At 45.2% G+C, this 20,418-nt stretch overlaps 1 protein-coding gene across 5 annotated transcripts in view; it reads left to right on the plus strand.

Moving 5' to 3' along the window:
• The first annotated feature begins 694 nt into the window (after positions 1-694).
• The window catches only part of LOC135968061 (transcription initiation factor TFIID subunit 13), a 60,961-nt gene continuing 41,237 nt past the window's right edge, over positions 695-20,418 (plus strand). For 3 of the 5 annotated variants that reach the window (XM_065533050.2, XM_074000067.1, XM_074000071.1), the window contains exons 1-6: positions 695-791; positions 1,638-1,716; positions 10,587-10,684; positions 17,421-17,598; positions 18,313-18,441; positions 18,839-18,929. In XM_065533050.2, coding sequence (XP_065389122.1) covers positions 765-791; positions 1,638-1,716; positions 10,587-10,684; positions 17,421-17,598; positions 18,313-18,441; positions 18,839-18,929 — 602 coding nt within the window. In that variant the 5' untranslated portion in view covers positions 695-764. Of the gene's footprint in view, positions 792-1,637; positions 1,717-10,586; positions 10,685-13,051; positions 14,939-15,926; positions 16,127-17,420; positions 17,599-18,312; positions 18,442-18,838; positions 18,930-20,418 lie in introns of those variants that run through there. The other 2 variants (XM_065533051.1, XM_074000078.1) reach the window with 2 other exon arrangements.

Here is a 20,418-nt window from a genome sequence, read left to right on the forward strand (position 1 = left end):
TGAGCCCAGCAGGTCTAAGCTGCAGTGAACCCGGATTGTGCCACTTCACTCCAGCCTGGGGGACAGTGAGGCTGCGTCTCAAAAAAAAAAAAAAAAAAAAAAAAAGGCCGGGCATGGTGGTGCACGCCTGTAATCCCAGCTACTCGGGAGGCTGAGGCAGGAGAATCGCTTGAACGCGGGAGGCGGAGGTTGCAGTGGGCCGGGATCGCGCCACCGCACACTCCAGTCTGGGCGACGAAGTGAGACTTGGTCTCAAAAAAAAAAAAAACCTTCACAAAATTTTAAATGCTTAGTCTTGGGACACCATCTCTTGGAAATTTGTGGTGAAGCACAGTATCCCCAATAATTAACACAGTGCTTAGAAACGGTGGAACCACAAATCTTTAAAATGATTTAAAAGCATTTGTGTCAGATAAAGCACCGCTGGCTAGCCCTCCTACGATCCATAGCTTCGCAGTCCCCAAACAGGAAGCCGTGATTCAATACACAGTAGCAAATTTAGGGGTGACACGCCACCTAGCCCGTGATTTCCTTTTCTTTGTTAGTTTTCAATTCCTTCAGGGTTACAGGGAGGAGCTCCGGCCTCCTCCGCTAGAGACTGTCGCATTTCCGCCGCTAGGCCGGAAAGCACCACCGTCCTCCAGCAGGCCTCAGTCAGCTAGGCCCAGCTCCAGCCCCGCCCGTCACCGGAAGTGAGGCGGCGGAAGTAGCGTAACCCGCTGAGAACCAGCCGGCGGGGCGCTGTGGGTTGGCGGGCCAGTGGGATGGCAGATGAGGAAGAAGACCCCACTGTGAGTGACCGTCTGTGTCCAGAACCTCTCTTTTCTTCACTCCTTCGGGCTCAGTAGCGGAGGCAGAGTTCAGGATCGGATCTGCTTGCCTTAGTCAATTCAGCCGACAGAATTCGGGGACTTCACTCCCTAAGGATTGATCATTTTAGAAAGTGGGGAAGGACATGAAGGAAGAGTAGGTTTTGTGACCCCTTTCCCCTTGATTTTGGTCTGTATTTGCCAGACACTGAAACACGTACAGAATCATCAGAGGTCAAAACTAACATCTATTAGCGCTCACTATGAACCAACAGTTCAATTGTTAACAAAACTGTACTTACTGGGAAAAGAATGCATTGAAAGTCAGACAGCCTGGATTTCAAAATCTCCATTCTCTCTAAGCAAGTTATTTAACTTTGAACATCAGTTTTCTTGTTACAAAATAGGGTTACGGGCTTACCTAAGGAACGTTTTTAGCACCGTATATGCAAATGCTTAGTAAATATTAGTTTTGCTTACTACAAAGTCTACAAAGGTAGACTTTGATTCAGTATCAACTGTTTAACAGTAACAGTAGCAATAGGCCACCTTAGTTGTTTAAAAATAAAACCTATGGTCATTAGAACTCTTACACGTAGAAGCAGTAGGAGTATTTGTTAGGAACATTGTAGAAGCCATTTTTGGATGAGTTGGAAGTTGGACTAGATACATAGGCTCCTTCAGTGCTAAGTTTTCCTGTTTGCTTTTTTTTTTTTTCTGTTTCCTTTAGGCTTTGTTGCCTGTTAAAAATGAAAAAAAAAAAATTGTTATTATTAAAATATCAAATGCAAGGCAATTATTTGACATTTCTATATATACATTTTTTAGTTTGAGGAAGAAAATGAAGAAATTGGAGGAGGTGCAGAAGGTGGACAGGGTAAAAGAAAGAGACTTTTTTCTAAAGAATGTAAGTAGTATTTGACAATGATTTTGTTATAGATGATGAAAACTTTTGGACATGTCCTTTCAAAGTACATTTATTGCTTTGAATGTTTCCCTGTAGTGACAATATTCTCAGACTAGCCTATCAAATTCTGTTTAGCTTTTGAATCAGATAGTACCAATCCTAACCCCAATTATATGTGTGTGTATGTGTGTGTATAAATTGCTTTTTAGGTGAGCAAATGTGGTTCGTGATTTAATTTAGGGCAGAAGAACATACCTCCATTAGTTTTCCTCTTGCCTTTGCAGCAGTAGAAAGAGAGGCTTCTTTGACTGTAAGCCACAGATACTAATGGATGCTGCAACAGGTGTTGAGGGAGAGTAGCAAGTGAGTTGGGGCTTGGGCTTTGGACTAAGGCCATGAACAAAGTAAGAAGATGGTGTACAGCTGGGTGTAGTGGCTCACGCCTGTAATCCCAGCACTTTGGGAGGCTGAGGCAGGTGAATCACTGGAGGTCAGGAGTTCGAGACCAGCCTGGCCAACATGATGAAAGCACATCTCTACTAAAAATACAAAAATTAGCCAGATGTGCTCGCTTGAACCCAGGAGGGAGAAGTTGCAGTGAGCCAAGATTATGCCACTGCACTCTTGCCTGCGTGACACAGCAATACTCTGTCTCAAAAAGAAGGTCGTGAATAGTGTAAGGCATTATACTGGAGGCTAGATGGAGTGGCTCACGCCTGTAATCCCAGCACTTTGGGAGGTCAAGATAAGCAGATCGCTTGAGCCCAGGAGGTCGACCAGCCTGGGCAACATAGTGAAACCCTCTCTCTACAAAAAACAAAAATTATCAGGGCATGGTGGCACGCTCCTGTAGTTCCACCTGCTCTGGAGGCTGAGGTGAGAGGATGGCTAGAGCCCAGGAGGTGGAGGTTGCAGTGAACCCAGATTGCGCCACTGCACTCCAGCCTTGGTGACGGAACAGACCCTGTGTCCAAATTAGATAAATAAAATAAGCAATGACATGGGGATTATAATGTATTGATTCTCCATCCTACCCCCTCAGTAGATGGTTTTGACCCTTTTTGGCAACACGAGGAAGGGAGAGCTGCTGCTACTACTGATGGTACAGGCCAAGCCCTGGAACACAGCATGAGAATGTGCTCTCCATCTCCAGTCCTGGGTCCTTTATGTAAAGTTATATCTAAGTATTGAGAGATGAGGCAACACAGATTTATCATATGGTTTATTTAGGCTGGGTTATATCTGAGCAGTTCCCAAATGTCCTTCAAACTGCAGGATCAGTATATCTTTTTTTTTTTTTTTTTTTTTCCTTGAGAGACAGTCTCACTGTCACCAGGCTGGAGTGCAATGGCATGATCTTGGCTCACTGCAACCTCTGCCTCCTGGGCTCAAGTGATTCTCCTGACTCAGCCTCCCAAGTAGCTGGGACTACAGGCACGTGCCACCACGCCCAGCTTATTTTGGTATTGTTAGTAGAGACGGGATTTCACCGTGTTGGCCAGGAAGGTCTCGATCTCTTGACCTCATGATCTGCCATCTCAGCCTCCCAAAGTGCTGGGATTATAAGCATAAGCCACCATACCCAGCTTCAGGGTCAGTATATCTTTTTTTAAGAAAAATTGTTTTCTTAATTTTTATTTATTTTCTTAGAGACAGGGTCTCACTCTTCTATCACTGGGTCGAAAGTACAGTGGCATGATCACAGCTCACTGCAACCTTGAACTCCTGGGCTTAAGTGATCCTCCCACCTCAGCCTCCTGAATAGCTGGGACTATAGGTGCATGCCACCATGCTCAGTTAATTTTTTTTTTTTTTTTTTTTTTTGAGACGGAGTCTTGCTGTGTCTCCCAGGCTGGAGTGCAGTGGCGTGATCTCGGCTCACTGCAAGCTCCGCCTCCCGGGTTCACGCCATTCTCCCGCCTCAGCCTCCCAAGTAGCTGAGACTACAGGCGCCCGCCACCACGCCCGGCTAGTTTTTTGTATTTTTTTAGTAGAGACGGGGTTTCACCATGTTAGCCAGGATAGTCTCGATCTCCTGACCTCGTGATCCACCCGCCTCGGCCTCCCAAAGTGCTGGGATTACAGGCTTGAGCCACCGTGCCCGGCCTTTTTTTTTTTTTTTCTCCCTGAGATAGAGCCTTGCTCTGTCACCCAGGCTTGAGTGCAGTGGCGTGATCTCATCTTACGGCAACCTCCACCTCCTGTGTTTAAGCAATTCTCCTGCCTCAGCCTCCTGAGTAGCTGGGATTGCAGGCATGCGCCACCATGCCCCGGCTATTTTTTTGTATTTTTACAAAATACAAAACGGGTTTCACCATGTTAGCCAGGCTGGTCTCAAACTCCTGACCTCAGGTGATCCACCCAACTCGGCCTCCCAAAGTGCTGGGATTACAGGTGTGAGCCACCTTGCCCAGCCATACCCAGCTAATTTTTGTATTTTCAGTAGAGACTAGTTTCACCATGTTGGCCATGCTGGTCTCAAACTCCTACCCTCAAGTGATCTTCCTGCCTCAGCCTCCCAAACTGCTGGGGTTACAGGCATGAGCCACTACTCCCAGCCAGATACTCTTATTTTTTAACCATCCAAATCTTTTTCCATATTTCGTTTCCTCACTAAAACTGACCATTTCTTATTTCATTTCTCTGATGTTCCTTATACCACTACGTGGTTTTACTTATTATATCAGCATAAGAATGGGATCCTTGTACCAGAACCTCCCAGAGTGATGTTCAGTTGGTTGTTAGCAAAGACCTTTGTTCCAGTGGGATTAGTTTGTGATGACAGGAATTTGGAATCTTCAGGCTTCTCCTTATCTTACCTGAATATTCACAGAGGTTACTGATGAAAGATCTGTTCTCCTCAACCTTAAAAAAAAAAAGTTTGCGGGGGACTGGATACAGTGACTCATGCCTGTAATCCCAGCACTTTGGGAGGCCAAGATGGGAGGATCACTTGAGGTCAGGAGTTCTAGACCAGCCTGGCCAACATGGCAAAACCCCGTCTCTGATAAAAATACAAAAATTAGCTGGGCGTGGTGATGTGTGCCTATAATTCCGCTACTCGAGGGCTGGACACAGTAGCTCATGCCTGTAATCCGAGCACTTTGGGAGGCTGAGGTGGGCGGATCATGAGGTCAGGATATCGAGACCATCCTAGCTAACACGGTGAAACCCCGTCTCTACTAAAAATACAAAAAATTACAAAAAAAAAAAAAAAAAAAAAAAAAAGGCCGGGCGCGGTGGCTCAAGCCTGTAATCCCAGCACTTTGGGAGGCCGAGACGGGTGGATCACGAGGTCAGGAGATCGAGACCATCCTGGCTAACACGGTGAAACCCCGTCTCTACTAAAAAATACAAAAAAAAAACTAGCCGGGCGAGGTGGCGGGTGCCTGTAGTCCCAGCTACTCGGGAGGCTGAGGCAGGAGAATGGCGTGAACCTGGGAGGCGGAGCTTGCAGTGAGCCGAGATCTGGCCATTGCACTCCAGCCTGGGTGACACAGCAAGACTCCGTCTCAAAAAAAAAAAAAAAAAAAAAAAAATTAGCTGGACGTGGTGACACATGCCTGTAGCCCCACCTACTTGGGAGGCTGAGGCAGGAGAATCGCTTGAATCTGGGAAGCGGAGGTTGCAGTGAGCCAAGATGACAGAAAATATATTTTCTGTCTGGTGAATTCTGCCCATCAAAATGTTAGTGACAAAATATCTTCCTCAAAATATTTAAACAAAAACAGTAAACTTACAATGGAGAATTCTGGAAGACACCATGTTAACCAAGTGATCAAAACATCACTAATAATATACAGTATATTGACATGTACCCCTGATATGATACATTAAGAGGACACATCACCTTGGTATTCTTCCTGGTAATGTCTAACTTCAATCTAATGAGGAAACATCAAAGAAACCCAAATTCAGGGGTAGTCTACAAGATAACTGACCAATATTCTTCAAAAGTGTCAAGGTTTTTTGTAAACAGTGGTTTCATTAAAAAAAAAAAAAAAAGGTGTCAAGGTTTTGAAAGATGAAAAAGTCGAGGAACTGTCAGAGAATAGAGGGAACTAAGGAGAAATGACAACTAAATGGTATGGGAACCTGAAACAAAAAGGACATTGGTGGAAAAACTCGTAAAATCTGAATAAAGTCTGTACTTGTACCGATGTTAATTTCTTAGCTTTGATGCCTCCCTATGGTTGTATAACATGTTAACATAAGGGGAAGCTGAATATAGGGCATATGGGAACTGTGTAATATTTTTGCAACTCAGCTGTAAATCTAAAATTATCTTTTTTAAAAAAAAGGCAAAAAAAAAAAGCACAGAATCCAAAAAACTATTGGCTCCTGTGTTTGTTTTTTTCCTCCTGTTTCTGGACCTAAAGACTCTTGCCAGTGTAAACCCTAGGGACATGTCTATCTCAGGCTGGTTTCCAAGTCACCCTTTTCTTCTGTAGGCCTGGCCTACTTTCTTCTCTTTGTACTTCTACTAGTTTTTACTTCTTCTAAATAGAGGAATTATTCTTAATTTACTCATTTCTTCCTTTAGAAGTATTCTACAAGTATCTTTTTGTAATTTTTATTTTTTTTTCTTGAGACAGAGTCTCCCTCTGTTGCCCAGGCTGGAGTGCAGTGGCGTGATCTCGGCTCACTGCAAGCTCTGCCTCCTGGGTTCACGCCATTCTGCTGCCTCAGCCTCCCGAGTAGCTGGGACTACAGGCACCCGCCACCACGCCAGGCTAATTTTTTGTATTTTTAGTAGAGACGGGGTTTCACCGTGTTAGCCAGGATGGTCTCCATCTCCTGACCTCTTGATCCGCCCACCTCCGCTTCCCAAAGTGCTGGGATTACAGGCGTGAGCTACTGAGCCCAGCCGTACCTTTTTTTAAAAAAATAAAACTTAGATACAATAAATTGTGTAAGTCTTAAGTGAACAGCTTGCTGAATTTTATGTATACTATACAGTCAGCCCTCTATATCCATGGGTTCTGCATCCATGGATTCAACCAACCTCAGATGGAAAATATTCAGGAAAAAAAACCTGTGTCTCTATTGAACATGTACAGACTTTTTTTCCTGGTCATTATTCCCTAAACAATATAATATAGCAACTATTTACATAGCATTTACATTGTATTAGGTATTGTAAGTAACCTAGAGATGACTTAAAATATAGATAGGATGTGTTTAGGTTATATGCAAACACTATGCCATTTTATATCTGGGATTTGAGCATCTGAAGATTTTGGTGTCCACGGGAGGTCCTGGAATCAAGCTCCCAAGGATACTAAGGGGCAACTGTATACACGTGCGCACACACACACACACACACTCACATACTTGTACGCACTACTAAGATCAAGATAATAAAAGACTTGCAGCATTTGACAGAGTTTCTTACCATTTACATATACGCCTTTGAGAATCTGATGAAAGTTATAATTATTCCCAGAAAAATGCCCATGTACAGATAATGTATAAAATTTTTCTGTATGATTTTAGGGTGGTCTCAAGGACTTTTTTTTTTTTTTTTTTGAGACGGAGTCTTCCTCTGTCGCCCATTGGAATGCATTGGCGTGATCTTGGCTCACCGCAACCTCTGCCCCCTGGGTTCAAGCGATTCTCCTGCCTCAGCCTCCCTAGTAGCTGGGATTACAGGCGAGCGCCACCACGCCCCCCTAATTTTTGTATATTTAGTAGAGATGGGGTTTCACCATGTTGTTTATTTATTTATTTTTTTTTTTGAGAGAGAGTCTTGCTCTGTCGCCCAGGCTGGGGTGCAGTGGCCGGATCTCAGCTCACTGCAAGCTCCGCCTCCCGGGTTTAGACCATTCTCCTGCCTCAGCCTCCCGAGTAGCTGGGACTACAGGCGCCCGCCACCTCGCCCGGCTAGTTTTTTGTATTTTTTAGTAGAGATGGGGTTTCACCGTGTTAGCCAGGATGGTCTCGATCTCCTGACCTCGTGATCCGCCCGTCTCAGCCTCCCAAAGTGCTGGGATTACAGGCTTGAGCCACCGCGCCCGGCCTTCATGTTGTTTAGGCTGATCTCAAACACCCGACCTCAGGTGATCTGCCCACTTGGGCCTCCAGAAGTGCAGGGATTATAGGCGTGAACCACAGCGCTGGCTTGTCTCTGGACTGGGAGTTTATAGGTGATAGGATAAGAACCTATGTGGATCTCAGCTGACTATGGTGGCTCACACCTGTAATCCCAGCACTTTGGGAGGCCAAGGCAGGAGGATTGCTTGAGTCCAGGAGTTCGATACCAGCCTGGGCAACAAGGTGGGACCCTGTCTCTACGAGAAAACAAAAATAAATAAATTTTTAGAAACCAGTTCAAAACCAGCCTGGGCAACATAGCGAGACCCCTGTCTCTAGAAAAAATTTAAAATGGCTGGGTGTGGTGGCTTATGCCTGTAATCCCAATAATTTGGGAGGCCAAGGCAGGCAGATCACTTGAGGCCAGGAATTCAGGACTATCCTGGGTAACGTGGCAAAACCCTGACTCTACTAAAAAATACAAAAAAATTAGTGGGTGTGGTATCGCATGCCTGTAATCCCAGCTACTTGGAGGCTGAAGCTCGAGAAACTCTTGAACCTGGGAGGTGGAGGTTGCAGTGAGCTGAGATCATGCCATTGCACTCTATCCTGGGTGACACAGTGAGACTTCCATCTCAAAAAAACCCCACAAATTAGCACAGGCATGGTGGCATGTGCCTGTAGTCCCAGCTGCTCACATGAGCCAGGGAGGTTGAGGCTGCAGCAAGCTGTGACTGCAACACCACTCCAGCCTGGGCGACAGAGCCAAGACTGGCTCAAAAAACGGGGAGCAAAAAAAAGAATTCATATGGATCCTGTCTGTCCTAAACTACAAGTACCAACAAGTGCGATGCTGTTGTGGGTATGAGGAAAGACCTGAACCAGATCAGCTGGGTTCAAACTCAGGTTCCATCTCTTACTAGCTTTGTGACCTTGGGTAAATCAGTTACTGCAGTGCTTTAATTTTCTCATCTATAGAATGGGGATAATCAATAGTATCTACCTCAAAGGATCATTGTGAGGATTAAATGAGTTATATATGTAAAGACTTATGAGAGTACCTGGCATATAATAAGGACTATATACGGTTTATCTTTTGCAGTTTTTTTTTCTGTATATTAGACTTCTCTCTCTATGATGATGATGATGATGATTATTATTATTATTATCATTATTTTTGAGACACAGTCTCTGTCACCCAGGCTGGAGTGCAGTGGCGCGATCTCAGCTCACTGCAACCTCTGCCTCCTGGATTCAAGCGATTCTCATGCCTCAGCCTCCCGAGTAGCTGAGATTATAAGCATTTGCCAACACCCCCAGCTGACTTTTGTGTTTTGTTTTTAGTAGAGACGGGGCTTCACCTTGTTGGCCAGGCTGATCTCAAACTTCTGGCCTCAAGTGATCTGCCTTAGCCTCCCGAAGTGCTGGAATTACAGGCGTGAGCCACCATCCCGGCCATCGCCCAGCTAATTTTTGTGGGTTGTTTTTTTGTAGAGCCAGGGTTTCGCCATGTTGCCCAGGCTTGTCTCAAACTCCTGAGCTCAAGCAGTCTAGTTGCCTGGGCCTCCCAAAGTGCTGGATTACAGGTGTGGACCACTGCACCCGACCTAGACTTACCTTTTTCATTTCCTATGGTTTCCTCCGATGAAGCCTGAAAGGGCTTTGCCAGCAGTTGTGTTGATCTAGGAAATGTCAAAATTCCTTGTAGTAAGCCCTCTGCTTTCTAATTTTGATTACCCTGTTGCTTCCTGTAAGAAAGTATTTGGGGCCAGGCGCAGTGGCTCACGCCTGTAATCCCAGCACTTTGGGAGGCCAAGGCAGGTGGATCACGAGGTCAGGAGATCAAGAGCATCCTGGCTAACATGGTGAAACCCCGTCTCTACTAAAAATACAAAAAATTAGCCGGGCGTGGTGGTGGGCCTCTGTAGTTCCAGCTACTCAGGAGGCTGAGGCAGGAGAATGGCGTGAACCTGGTAGGCGGAGCTTGCAGTGAGCCGAGATGGTGCCACTGCACTCCAGCCTGGGCAACAGAGGGAGACTCCGTTTCAAAAAAAAAAAAAAACCTATTTGGAGAACTTTCTCTCATGTCTTTTCCCCTGTGGTAATATCAGTAAAGAGTCTGCCTTTTTTCCAATGCCCCTCTGCCATGCCCACACACAAAAACTGCCTCCAAAAAAGGCTAAGCTGTTGCTATCTGTCCTGTCCCCTGCCAGAGTTTCCTACTTAAAGGTGTTCTGCTGGGGTCAGGGACTGGTAAGTAGATGATAGAGATTAGGAAAACACTGTTTACCTTAGGGTTCAGTAGCTCGGAGGAAGGAAGAGTTTGGTTGGAGGCTACATGGGAACAACTGGTCATCAGACTGTCCTTAAACCTTTTACACCAGAATCCATACTTGGAGATAACAAATACAATGCAAATATGTTTTTATACCAATATTATCTATAACTTGGTTCACTTCTAGTTTTTTTTTTTTTTTTTTTTTTTTTTTTTTTTTTTTTGAGACGGAGTCTCGCTCTGTCGCCCAGGCTGGAGTGCAGTGGCGCGATCTCGGCTCACTGCAAGCTCCGCCTCCCGGGTTCACGCCATTCTCCTGCCTCAGCCTCCCGAGTAGCTGGGACTACAGGCGCCCACAACCGCGCCCGGCTAATTTTTTGTATTTTTAGTAGAGACGGGGTTTCACCGTGGTCTCGATCTCCTGACCTTGTGATCCGCCCGCCTCGGCCTCCCAAAGTGCTGGGATTACAGGCGTGAGCCACCGCGCCCGGCTAGTTTATTTTTTTAAAGCATTAAATTGTTAAATCTGTAAAAGTAAACAAAAGTGATTGTTCTTTTACAGTGCGATGTATGATGTATGGCTTTGGGGATGACCAGAATCCTTACACTGAGTCAGTGGATATTCTTGAAGATCTTGTCATAGAGTTTATCACTGAAATGGTAAGATTCTTTCCTAACTGGTCTTACTTAATTGAAGAATAGATTTGAAATATTAAACTTTAGGTAAGACTAGAACTTATGTCATCCCTTTGAAATAAGCTATCCATTTGAGTGCTTGTTTGCAGAAGTTATTGGTTACTGTTTATTATTAAGGATGGAGGTTATACATACATATTCTATCCCCACTTCTTCCTTTTATTTTTTGAGACAGAGTTTCATTCTTGTTGCCCAGGCTGGAGTGCAATGGCGTGATCTCGGCTCACCGCAACCTCCACCTGCCAGGTTCAAGGGATTCTCCTGCCTCAGCCTCTGAGGAGCTGGGATTACAGGCATGTGCCACCACGCCTGGATAATTTTGTATTTTTAATAGAGACAGGGTTTCTCTTCATTGGTGAGACTGGTCTCGAACTCCCGACCTCAGGTGATCCGCCAGCCCTGGCCTCCCAAAATGCTGGGATTATAAGCGTGAGCCACCGCACCTAGCCTCTTCCATTTTTTATAAGAACATAATTATAAAATCCTTGAATAAAATAAAAATATTACCCATAATGCCATTATCCAACATAGGTTTATTTTTTTCTCCTCCTTTTCCAGTATTTAAATATATACGTTTGTGTGTGTGTGTGTGTGACAGGATCTCACTCTGTTGCCCCAGCTGGAGTTCAGTGGCATGATCATTGTGCACTGCAGCTGAGACCTTCCGGACTCAAGTGGTCCTCCCACTTCAGCCTCTCAAATACCTGGGACTACAGGCATATGCCACCATGCTCTGCCTTTTTTTTTTTTTTTTAATTTTTTTTTAGTTTTTTTTTTTTGAGACAGAGTGTCGCTCTGTCGCCCAGGCTGGAGTGCAGTGGCACGATCTCCGCTCACTGCAAGCCCCGCCTCCTGGGTTCAAGCCATCTCCTGCCTCACCCTCCCAAGTAGCTGGGACTACAGGCGCCTGCCACCACGCCGGGCTAATTTTTTGTGTTTTTAGTAGAGATGGGGTTTCACCATGTTAGCCAGGATAGTCTTGATCTCCTGACCTCTTGATCTGCTTGCCTTGGCATCCCAAAGTGCTGGGATTACAGGCCTGAGCCACTGCGCCTGGCAAGCTCTGTTAATTTTTAAATTTTTTGTAGAGACGGGGTCTCACTATGTTGCCCAGGTTGGTCTTGAACTCCTGGGTTCAAGCGATCTAACCCCTCAGCCTCACAAAGTTCTGGGATTACCAGTGTGAGCCACTATGTCCGGCTCAATGCCGTATTATTAAGTATTTAGCTTCTATTTTTTAGTCATTAGAAATAATGCTATGATAGGTCTTCAATTTTGCACAGGTGAGTATATAATGACAGGGGATGAGATTTATTTGATTTTTAGAAAATCCACCAATATTTATTGGGTATTAAGATGGAGGAGGACACAAAGCATAAATGAAATGGGTGAGTACACAAAATGATAAAATTATTTTATACAAATGAAGACAAAATCTACATATATCAAAAAACAGAAAAGGAACAATAAAGTTGACATTTTAATGTCCTTAAGCTATTTTTTTGGCTGGGCATGGTGGCTCACACCTGTAATCCCAGGACTTTGGGAGGCCGAGGCAGGTGGATCGCCTGAGTTCAGGAGTTCAAGACAAGCGTGGCTAACACAGTGAAACCCCGTATCTACTGAAAATATGAAAAAAAGTAGCCGGGCGTGGTGGAGGGCGCCTGTAGTTCCAGCTACTCAGGAGGCTGAGGCAGGAGAATGGCGTGAACCTGGGAGGCGGAGCGTGTAGTGAGCAGAGATCGCGCCACTGCACTTCAGCCTAGGCGACAGAGCGAGACTCCGTCTCAAAAAAAAGATATTTTTTTAAAGTGCCTGTGAAACATAAAGGGGAACATTGCTAATAACCCACTAGAAAATGGACAGAGGACATAAGTAGAAAGATAATTCACAGGCCGGGCCCGGTGGCTCAAGCCTGTAATCCCAGCACTTTGGGAGGCCGAGACGGGCGGATCACGAGGTCAGGAGATCGAGACCATCCTGGCTAACACGGTGAAACCCCGTCTCTACTAAAAAATACAAAAAACTAGCCGGGCGAGGTGGCTGGCGCCTGTAGTCCCAGCTACTCGGGAGGCTGAGGCAGGAGAATAGCGTAAACCCGGGAGGCGGAGCTTGCAGTGAGCTGAGATCCGGCCACTCCAGTCTGGGCGACAGAGCGAGACTCCGTCTCAAAAAAAAAAAAAAAGAAAGATAATTCACAAATGAATAGCCATGATATAGCCATAATAATGAGAGAAAATCTTCGACCTCACTTGCAATTAATAAATGCAAATTAAAACAGTAAAATAATAGATTGTAAAAAATTAAATATAATATGTTTCTTTGTAATAGACTCACAAGGCAATGTCGATTGGAAGACAAGGTCGAGTACAAGTTGAAGATATTGTCTTCTTGATTCGAAAGGACCCAAGAAAGTTTGCCAGGGTTAAAGACTTGCTTACTATGAATGAAGAATTGAAACGAGCTAGAAAAGCATTTGATGAAGCAAACTATGGATCTTGACACTTTTTGTAGTTTCTGAAAATTACCATCTGGGGAAATCATATATAATAATTGTATATTGTCTAAAGTAAGGTTCTGATATCTAGCCATGTAAATGAAAGATAGAGAAAGTTTTCAGCCTTTATTTTTATGCCTTTGATTTTAGAGTGATATTGGTGTATTTAATTGCCTGCCTTTGTATTACCATACTTGAATCACTTACTGGGGTTTAATGACCACACATAAGTCAATGTATCTTGCAAGCCATGCCGTTCCTTCTGACTTTTGACTATCTAAAGGATAAAGTAGTATTTATCTGTTAGGTATGTTTATGCCCTTGTAAGCTATACTGTAGCTTTTTTTTTTTTTTTTTAAAAAGTCTCGCTCTGTCACCAGGCTGGAGGGCAGTGGCACGATCTCAGCTCACTGTAAGCTCCGCCTCCCAGGTTCAAGTGATTCTTCTTCTTCAGCCTCCTGAGTAGCTGGAACTACAGGTGCCCACCACCACGCCTGGCTAATTTTTTGTATTTTTAGTAGAGGCGGGGTTTCACCGTGTTAGCCAGGATGGTTTCAATCTTTTGACCTCGTGATCCACCTGCCTCGGCCTCCGAAAGTGCTGAGATTACAGGTGTGAGCCACCATGCCTGGACTACTGTAGCTATTTAATATGTGAAATCTAAATGGCATTTTTGACTCAACAGCTCAGACTTGTACTTCATGTAGTCAGAAGTTTTTAGACAGCAACTAGTTTATTGTCTAGTTTATTATTAAAGAAATGAACTAGGCCAGGTGTGGTGGCTCACGCCTATAATCCCAGCACTTTGGGAGACTGAGGCAGGCAGATCACTTGAGGCCAGGAGTTCGAGACCAGCCTGGCCAACATGGCAAAACCTTGCCTCTACTAAAAATTTAAAAATTAGCCAGGCATGGAGGCATGTGCGTGTAATCCCAGCTACTCGGGAGGCTGAGGCAGAAGAACTGCTTTGAACCCAGGAGGCAGACATTGCAGTGAGCTGAGATGGTGCCACTGCACTCCAACCTGAGCAAGAGAGTGTGACTCTGTCTCAAAATAACAAATACAGATAATGAACTGGTTTGCATTTCTGTTAAAGAGATGATAGAAGAAAATATAGTTTTTTGTGAGAATGTTTGTATCTCTAAAAAGATAATCTGTTTTAATTTTCTTCAGATAACAAGTTATTATTTTTTAAGAAATCAAGTTTCACATGAATAATGCTGTGTTGGAAGGCTTTTTGATTTAAAATCTTTTCAGATTTATAACATCCTGTTAAGTTTTAGGAGAACCCGTTTTCCCAGATCAGATTCGAGCTTCTAAAAATAAATGCTTTCAGTAGCAGGAATGGCATTGCTTAAAAAGCTCATGGCAGGATAAGCATTTGGGTTAGTGTTTTATTAACATATTTGTAAGTACTTGTTCATTGTGGAAATGTGTCCTTGAGTAAAACCATATGTGGCTATGGAAACCATGTTTGTAGTTTTGGATACACGGGTATTGTGTGTATTTAGTCTATTGCATTAAATTATTATTGCCCTTAGCTTAACGTAAGGATTACAATTGGATTTAAGTAGATCACTGAATGTTATTGTTTATGAAACTTAACTTTTTGTGTGCCACTTATAAACATGATCTATAAATCAGTGCTTGGGAAAATTTTACTTTCTTAATCTACTGATACAGGAATAAAATATGAACAGTTAAACAGGTTGATCCTTGAATCTGACTGATTTATGACTTTTTTTCCTCCCAGAATATTATGCCCATTACTGGTAATTGATAATTCTTGCTGCTTAGTCTAGCTGAAAATTTTTTTTATTTCAGTGCATATCAGGGTGAATCTTTTCATTTAAAAAAGCGGGGCTGGGCACCATGGCCCACGCCTGTAACCCCAGCACTTTGGGAGGCCTAGGCAGGAGGATCTCTTGAGCCCAGGAGTTGGAGACCAGTCTGGGCAACGTAGACCCCATCTCTACTAAAAATCAAGGCCAGGCACAATGCCTCACACCTGTAATCCCAGCACTTTGGGAGGCCAAGGCGGGTGGATCACTTGAGGTCAGGAGTTCAAGACCAGCCTGGCCAACATGTTGAAACCCTGTCTCTACAAAAAATACAAAACAATTAGCCAGGCATGGTGGCATGCCTGTAGTCCCAGCTGCTTGGGAGGCTGAGGCGGGAGGATCGCTTGAGCCCAGGAGTTGGAGACCAGGCTGGGCAAGATGACAAGACCCCATCTCTGAAAAATAGAGCCAGGCACAGTGGTGTCCGTTTGTGTTCCCAGCTACTCAGGAGGGTGAGGTGGGAGAATCGTTTGAGCCTGGGCGGTCAAGGGTGCAGTAAACTGCTTACTCTGTCACCCAGGCTGGAGTGCAGTGGCACAATCACGGCTCACTGCCTTGACCTCCTGCGCTCAAATAATCCTCCCACCTCAGCCTCCCGAGTAGCTGGGACTACAGGCATGCCTGGCTAGAGAAGCTATTTCACTGTGTTGCCCAGACTGAGTGGGGCTTTGCATTAAGACTATTTTAGGTTGCAAGTGATACAACTTAACTCAAAACTATTAATAGCATAAACAAGGCAGTTATTGGCTTACCTCACCGAAACATGGAAAAGAAGGGATGGAGCTGAATTTAGGGTTGACTGGATCTAAGTACTTGAGAAGCAAGACTCTGTCTCTGTCTTTTATCCTAATTTTGGTTTTATTCTCAGAGTGGCAAAGGAACATGATGGCCAGCAGTTCTAGGGTTCCCTCCTTACAACTCCAAATTGAAGAAGCTGCTTTACTTCGTAATATAGAACATTCCAAGCAAGGATTATGACAATCCGAGCTCTGCTTATTTTCTTCCTGGACCAGTCACTATGGCCAGGAAGAAGTTGTGCTATAGCCCGGATCTCATGCCCCACTTCTGGTAAGAAAGAGCTTGGAGTGGGATTGGGATACTGCATTCTGCTATTAACAAAAAGGGAAAAGAGGCTTGGGGAGCTGACTTGACTCATGAGCTTACTTATTAACTTCAAATTTTGGTACTAAGGTGGCATGGCTGTCTTCCAGTATCTACAGCTGCACTCTGTAAATGGTAGCCACTGGCCACGTGTGGCTATGTACATTTTAAAATGAAAAATTCAGCTGGGTGCGGTGGCTCATGCCTGTAATCCCAGGTTTTTAGGAGGCTGAGGCAGGCAGATCACATGAGGTCAGAAGTTCAAGACCAGCCTGGCCAACATGGTGAAACACCATCTCTACCAAAAATACGAAGATTAGCCAGGTGTGGTGGCACATTCCTGTAATCCCAGCTACCTGGGTGGCTGAGGCAGGAGAATAACTTGGACCCAAGAGGCAGAGGCTGCAGTGATCCGAGATCGCACCACTGCACTCCAAACCAGGCAACAGAGTGAGACTCTGATTCAAAAAATGAAATATTTAAAAAATGATAATAAAATGAAAAATTCACTTCCTTAGTTGCATTTGCTATATTTCTTTTTTTTTTTTTTTTTTTTTTTTGAGACGGAGTCTCGCTCTGTTGCCCAGGCTGGAGTGTAGTGGCGCGATCTTGGCTCACTGCAAGCTCCGCCTCCCAGGTTCATGCCATTCTCCTGCCTCAGCCTCCCGAGTAGCTGGGACTACAGGCGCCCGCCACTTCTGCACCCAGTGCAGGGGTCACGTTTCATTCATCTCTGAGACACCAGATCTGGCACATAGATGCATTAGGCTTTCTGTAAACGTTTACCCAATAAATAAAACAGCAAAGAATGCACACCTCAAAAAATAAGTTGGGACATCTCTGCCACCTCCTCAGTCCCCAGGGGGCATCTGAGCCACCTCCACCCTGTGCCTTTCCGTGTTCTGGGATTTTCACCAGCTGCGCTTCCTGTGACCTTGGTAGCAATAAGATTCTACAGTGGAATCGGAGCTTTCTCTAAGACAACTGGTCCCATATTCTGTGTCATAAAGTCTTCATTAGAGCTATTCCTTGTCACCCAAGCAACATTCATTTGGCAGACAGTGACTGAGCACAACCAGGAATCAGGCACTGCGCTAGGTGCTTGGGATACATCTGTGACCAACACAAAGTTCCCCACCCCAGGGGAGCTCTATGTGGCCCAGAATCTGGATCTCTGCCCCCAACCCCCATCCTCAAGGCAGAGTCCCAGAGACGTCCTAAATCTCACACAGGCTGAGTTGTGCTTAATTCATTTCTGCAGACACAGCTCATGTACAAATGGGCCAAGCCGAAAATCTGTAGCGAGGACCTTGAGGGGGCGGTGAAGCTGCCTGCCTCTGGTGTGAAGACCAGCTGCCCACCCTGCAACCCAGGCTTCTTCAAAACCAGCAACAGCACCTGCCAGCCCTGCCCATACGGTTCCTACTCCAATGGCTCAGGTAACCGCCTCACCACCCCACTCCCTGCAGCACACCCATCCCCACATCGACTGTGCGGGTGGGCTGCGTGGGCACTCAGAGTGGCCAGTTGAATGCAGACTCCGCCCTTCCAAGGGAGGCAGTAAGGACCAGGCCACCTCTGAGGACTAAATTCAGAAGAGAGGTCAGGGCTGGCCTCGTCTGCAGGTCAGAGTCAGAATTCAGGCCGCCTTCCTTCCTCCTCACTCCAACTGCAAATGTGACTCAGGCCTGAAAGTGCCCAATCCTCAAAGCAGAGCTTCCAGCATATGGCAGAGATGCTGACTAGAAGGCTTAAGGGGCTGGGATGACCAGCTCGACACAACCAAAACCTATAAGCCATGCTGCCTTGGGGTGATTGTGTACCTGTTAATATGAATGCATTTAATGATAATATGACAATAATATGAATTACATGTATCAGACTAGAGATACAGTTAAGTTTTGAAATGAAAATTGGGGTGGGCAAATAGGATGGTTGGCATATTGGAATGAAGGCTTAGTGTTTACATCTTGAGTTAGTTAAATACATTGTCAGAATGTTTTTGAGTCCACTTGGTACAACTTCCTGCAGCGGTACTTAGCAGCCAGGCTTGTGGGCTGCCCACAACTGTTGCCACTTGTCTGTGTGGCAGCAGCTCCAGTCAGAGTGACTGCAGCCTTCCCACTGAATGCATGGATCTTGTGGTTCCCCAGATTGTACCCACTGCCCTGCGGGGACTGAACCTGCTGTGGGATTTGAATACAAATGGTGGAACACGCTGCCCACAAACATGGAAACGACCGTTCTCAGTGGGATCAACTTCGAGTACAAGGGCATGACAGGTAATTGCCTCTCCCTGTGCCATGAGCTGTCAGCTCCCTGCACACCCTCAGTTCTTCCAACTTCACATTTCTTCATAATAGTGATGTCTGAGAAAAATAAGCTAACTATGTCATGCATTCCCTTGAAAGTTCCATTCCTCATGGACATATGTTCTGCCAAGACGGCTTTAGAGGAAGGAACAGAGCTAGAAACATGAGCGTGCACTTCAAAGGTCTTGCTCTGAGAGCTTCAGGGTCTTTGACCAAAGTGGCAGGATAAGTAACATGGTTCATGTTCAGTGGTGGTTCTGGGCGCCTCAAAAGATGGTGTCAAACCTTCCTTCCAGAGTGTCGTCTGGGTGCACATTTGCCTTGCACCCAAGAGCACAAGGCATTAACTCTTCCCTTTCCTTTTCAGGCTGGGAGGTGGCTGGTGATCACATTTACACAGCGGCTGGAGCCTCAGACAATGACTTCATGATTCTCACTCTGGTTGTGCCAGGATTTAGGTGAGGAATCCAAAGCACAGGGGAGTCCAGGCCAGCGTGGCCATATCCGATTCCCACGTATTTTGGAATCTTGTAGAGGAGAGGCCTTCTGGGGTTGTGTTTCATTTCATTTCAAATGTCAGTTGAGAACAGAGGGCACAGTCATATTTGACCAATGTAACCAAATGCTAATATGTTTTTCAAGTTGCTGTCCGTGTTGATTTACCAACTGCTCTCTCATCCCGTATAGCTTCTCCCTCCATTAGCCACATGCTATTCCAATTTTTTCACCACACAGCATCACTTAAGATTAGAAAAAAATAAAATAAAATAAAAAATAATACGGTCAGAAATGTCCATTGCCAGTTCATCTTTATTTGGGGCAAGAAGATTGGGAAGGACTGTTCTTATTATATTTGTCCCCTTATCCCAGGGCAACAGGAAAATTTGTTTCCCACTAAACAAACACACAAACACACCTCCTGGCAGTGTGGTGTGGTGGAAGGAACACTGGACTGGAAGACAGGGCACTTGTGCTTTGCCGCTTACTGGCTGTGCGACCTTGGGAAAAGTCACTTCACCTGTTCAGGCTTCGGGACCCTCATCCATAAAACCAGTGTGTGATTTAGGACTCACTGAGGTTGAGATGGTTTTTCTAGCCCACTGGTTAACACAACTGCGTAGACATAAGCTGAGAACTGGAGGTCCTCAGAATTCAGGAAATGGCTAAAGCCAAAAGGAAAGCCGTGAATGAATTTCCAAGGCCAAAGTGAACTCTTCTGCCCATATGTGCTTTAAGATAAGGGGCAGCCACTGAATGTGCTTCCCCAGTGCCAATCTGACGCCTTCATTCCCTCCTTCGAGGTCCCTGCTTCCCATCCCTGGGATGGTGCTCAGTTTGCCTTCCCTTAACATACATTACTCAGAGCTGGCCAGATAAAGCCTGTGTTTGCAAGGCGAGCAAACTTTTTAGGCTTTTTGGAATAACACTCAAAAAGTACTTTCCAATTTGCAAATCTCATCATCACAGTAAAGTGCTGCCTCATCCCCACTACCACCCCAGTCTGCCTGGGCATGGCTCTGTCTTTCCAAAGGAGGACCAAACTGAGGACTTTGCTGGATCACAAATTCCGCTCCTTTAACCCCGGCAAATCTCCCCAGTGCTGGAGAGAGAGCTGCTGAGCAAATGTCGACAGTTTACAGTCTTAGGATAGAAGTGCTTCTCAAACTTAAATGTGCGCACGAATCGCCTGGGAATCTATTAACATGCAGATTCCGATTCACTGGCCTGGGAGGAGCCTGAGGTTCTGCAGTTCTAATAAACTCAAGGAGATGGCCGAGCTGCTGGTCTGTAGACCATATTCTGCTAGTGAGGTGATACAGCATTTTGTAAAGGACCACCACATCTGTCATGCATTCAGGTCTGCCTGCAATGATGGCAGGTAGGTGAGAAAGATATTTAATCACCTCCATTTCACAGATGAGGAAACTGTGGTTTGGCTAGGTCAAG

The sequence above is a fragment of the Macaca fascicularis genome, chromosome 1 (assembly GCF_037993035.2).
Source record: "Macaca fascicularis isolate 582-1 chromosome 1, T2T-MFA8v1.1".
Taxonomy (NCBI): Eukaryota; Metazoa; Chordata; class Mammalia; order Primates; family Cercopithecidae; genus Macaca; species Macaca fascicularis.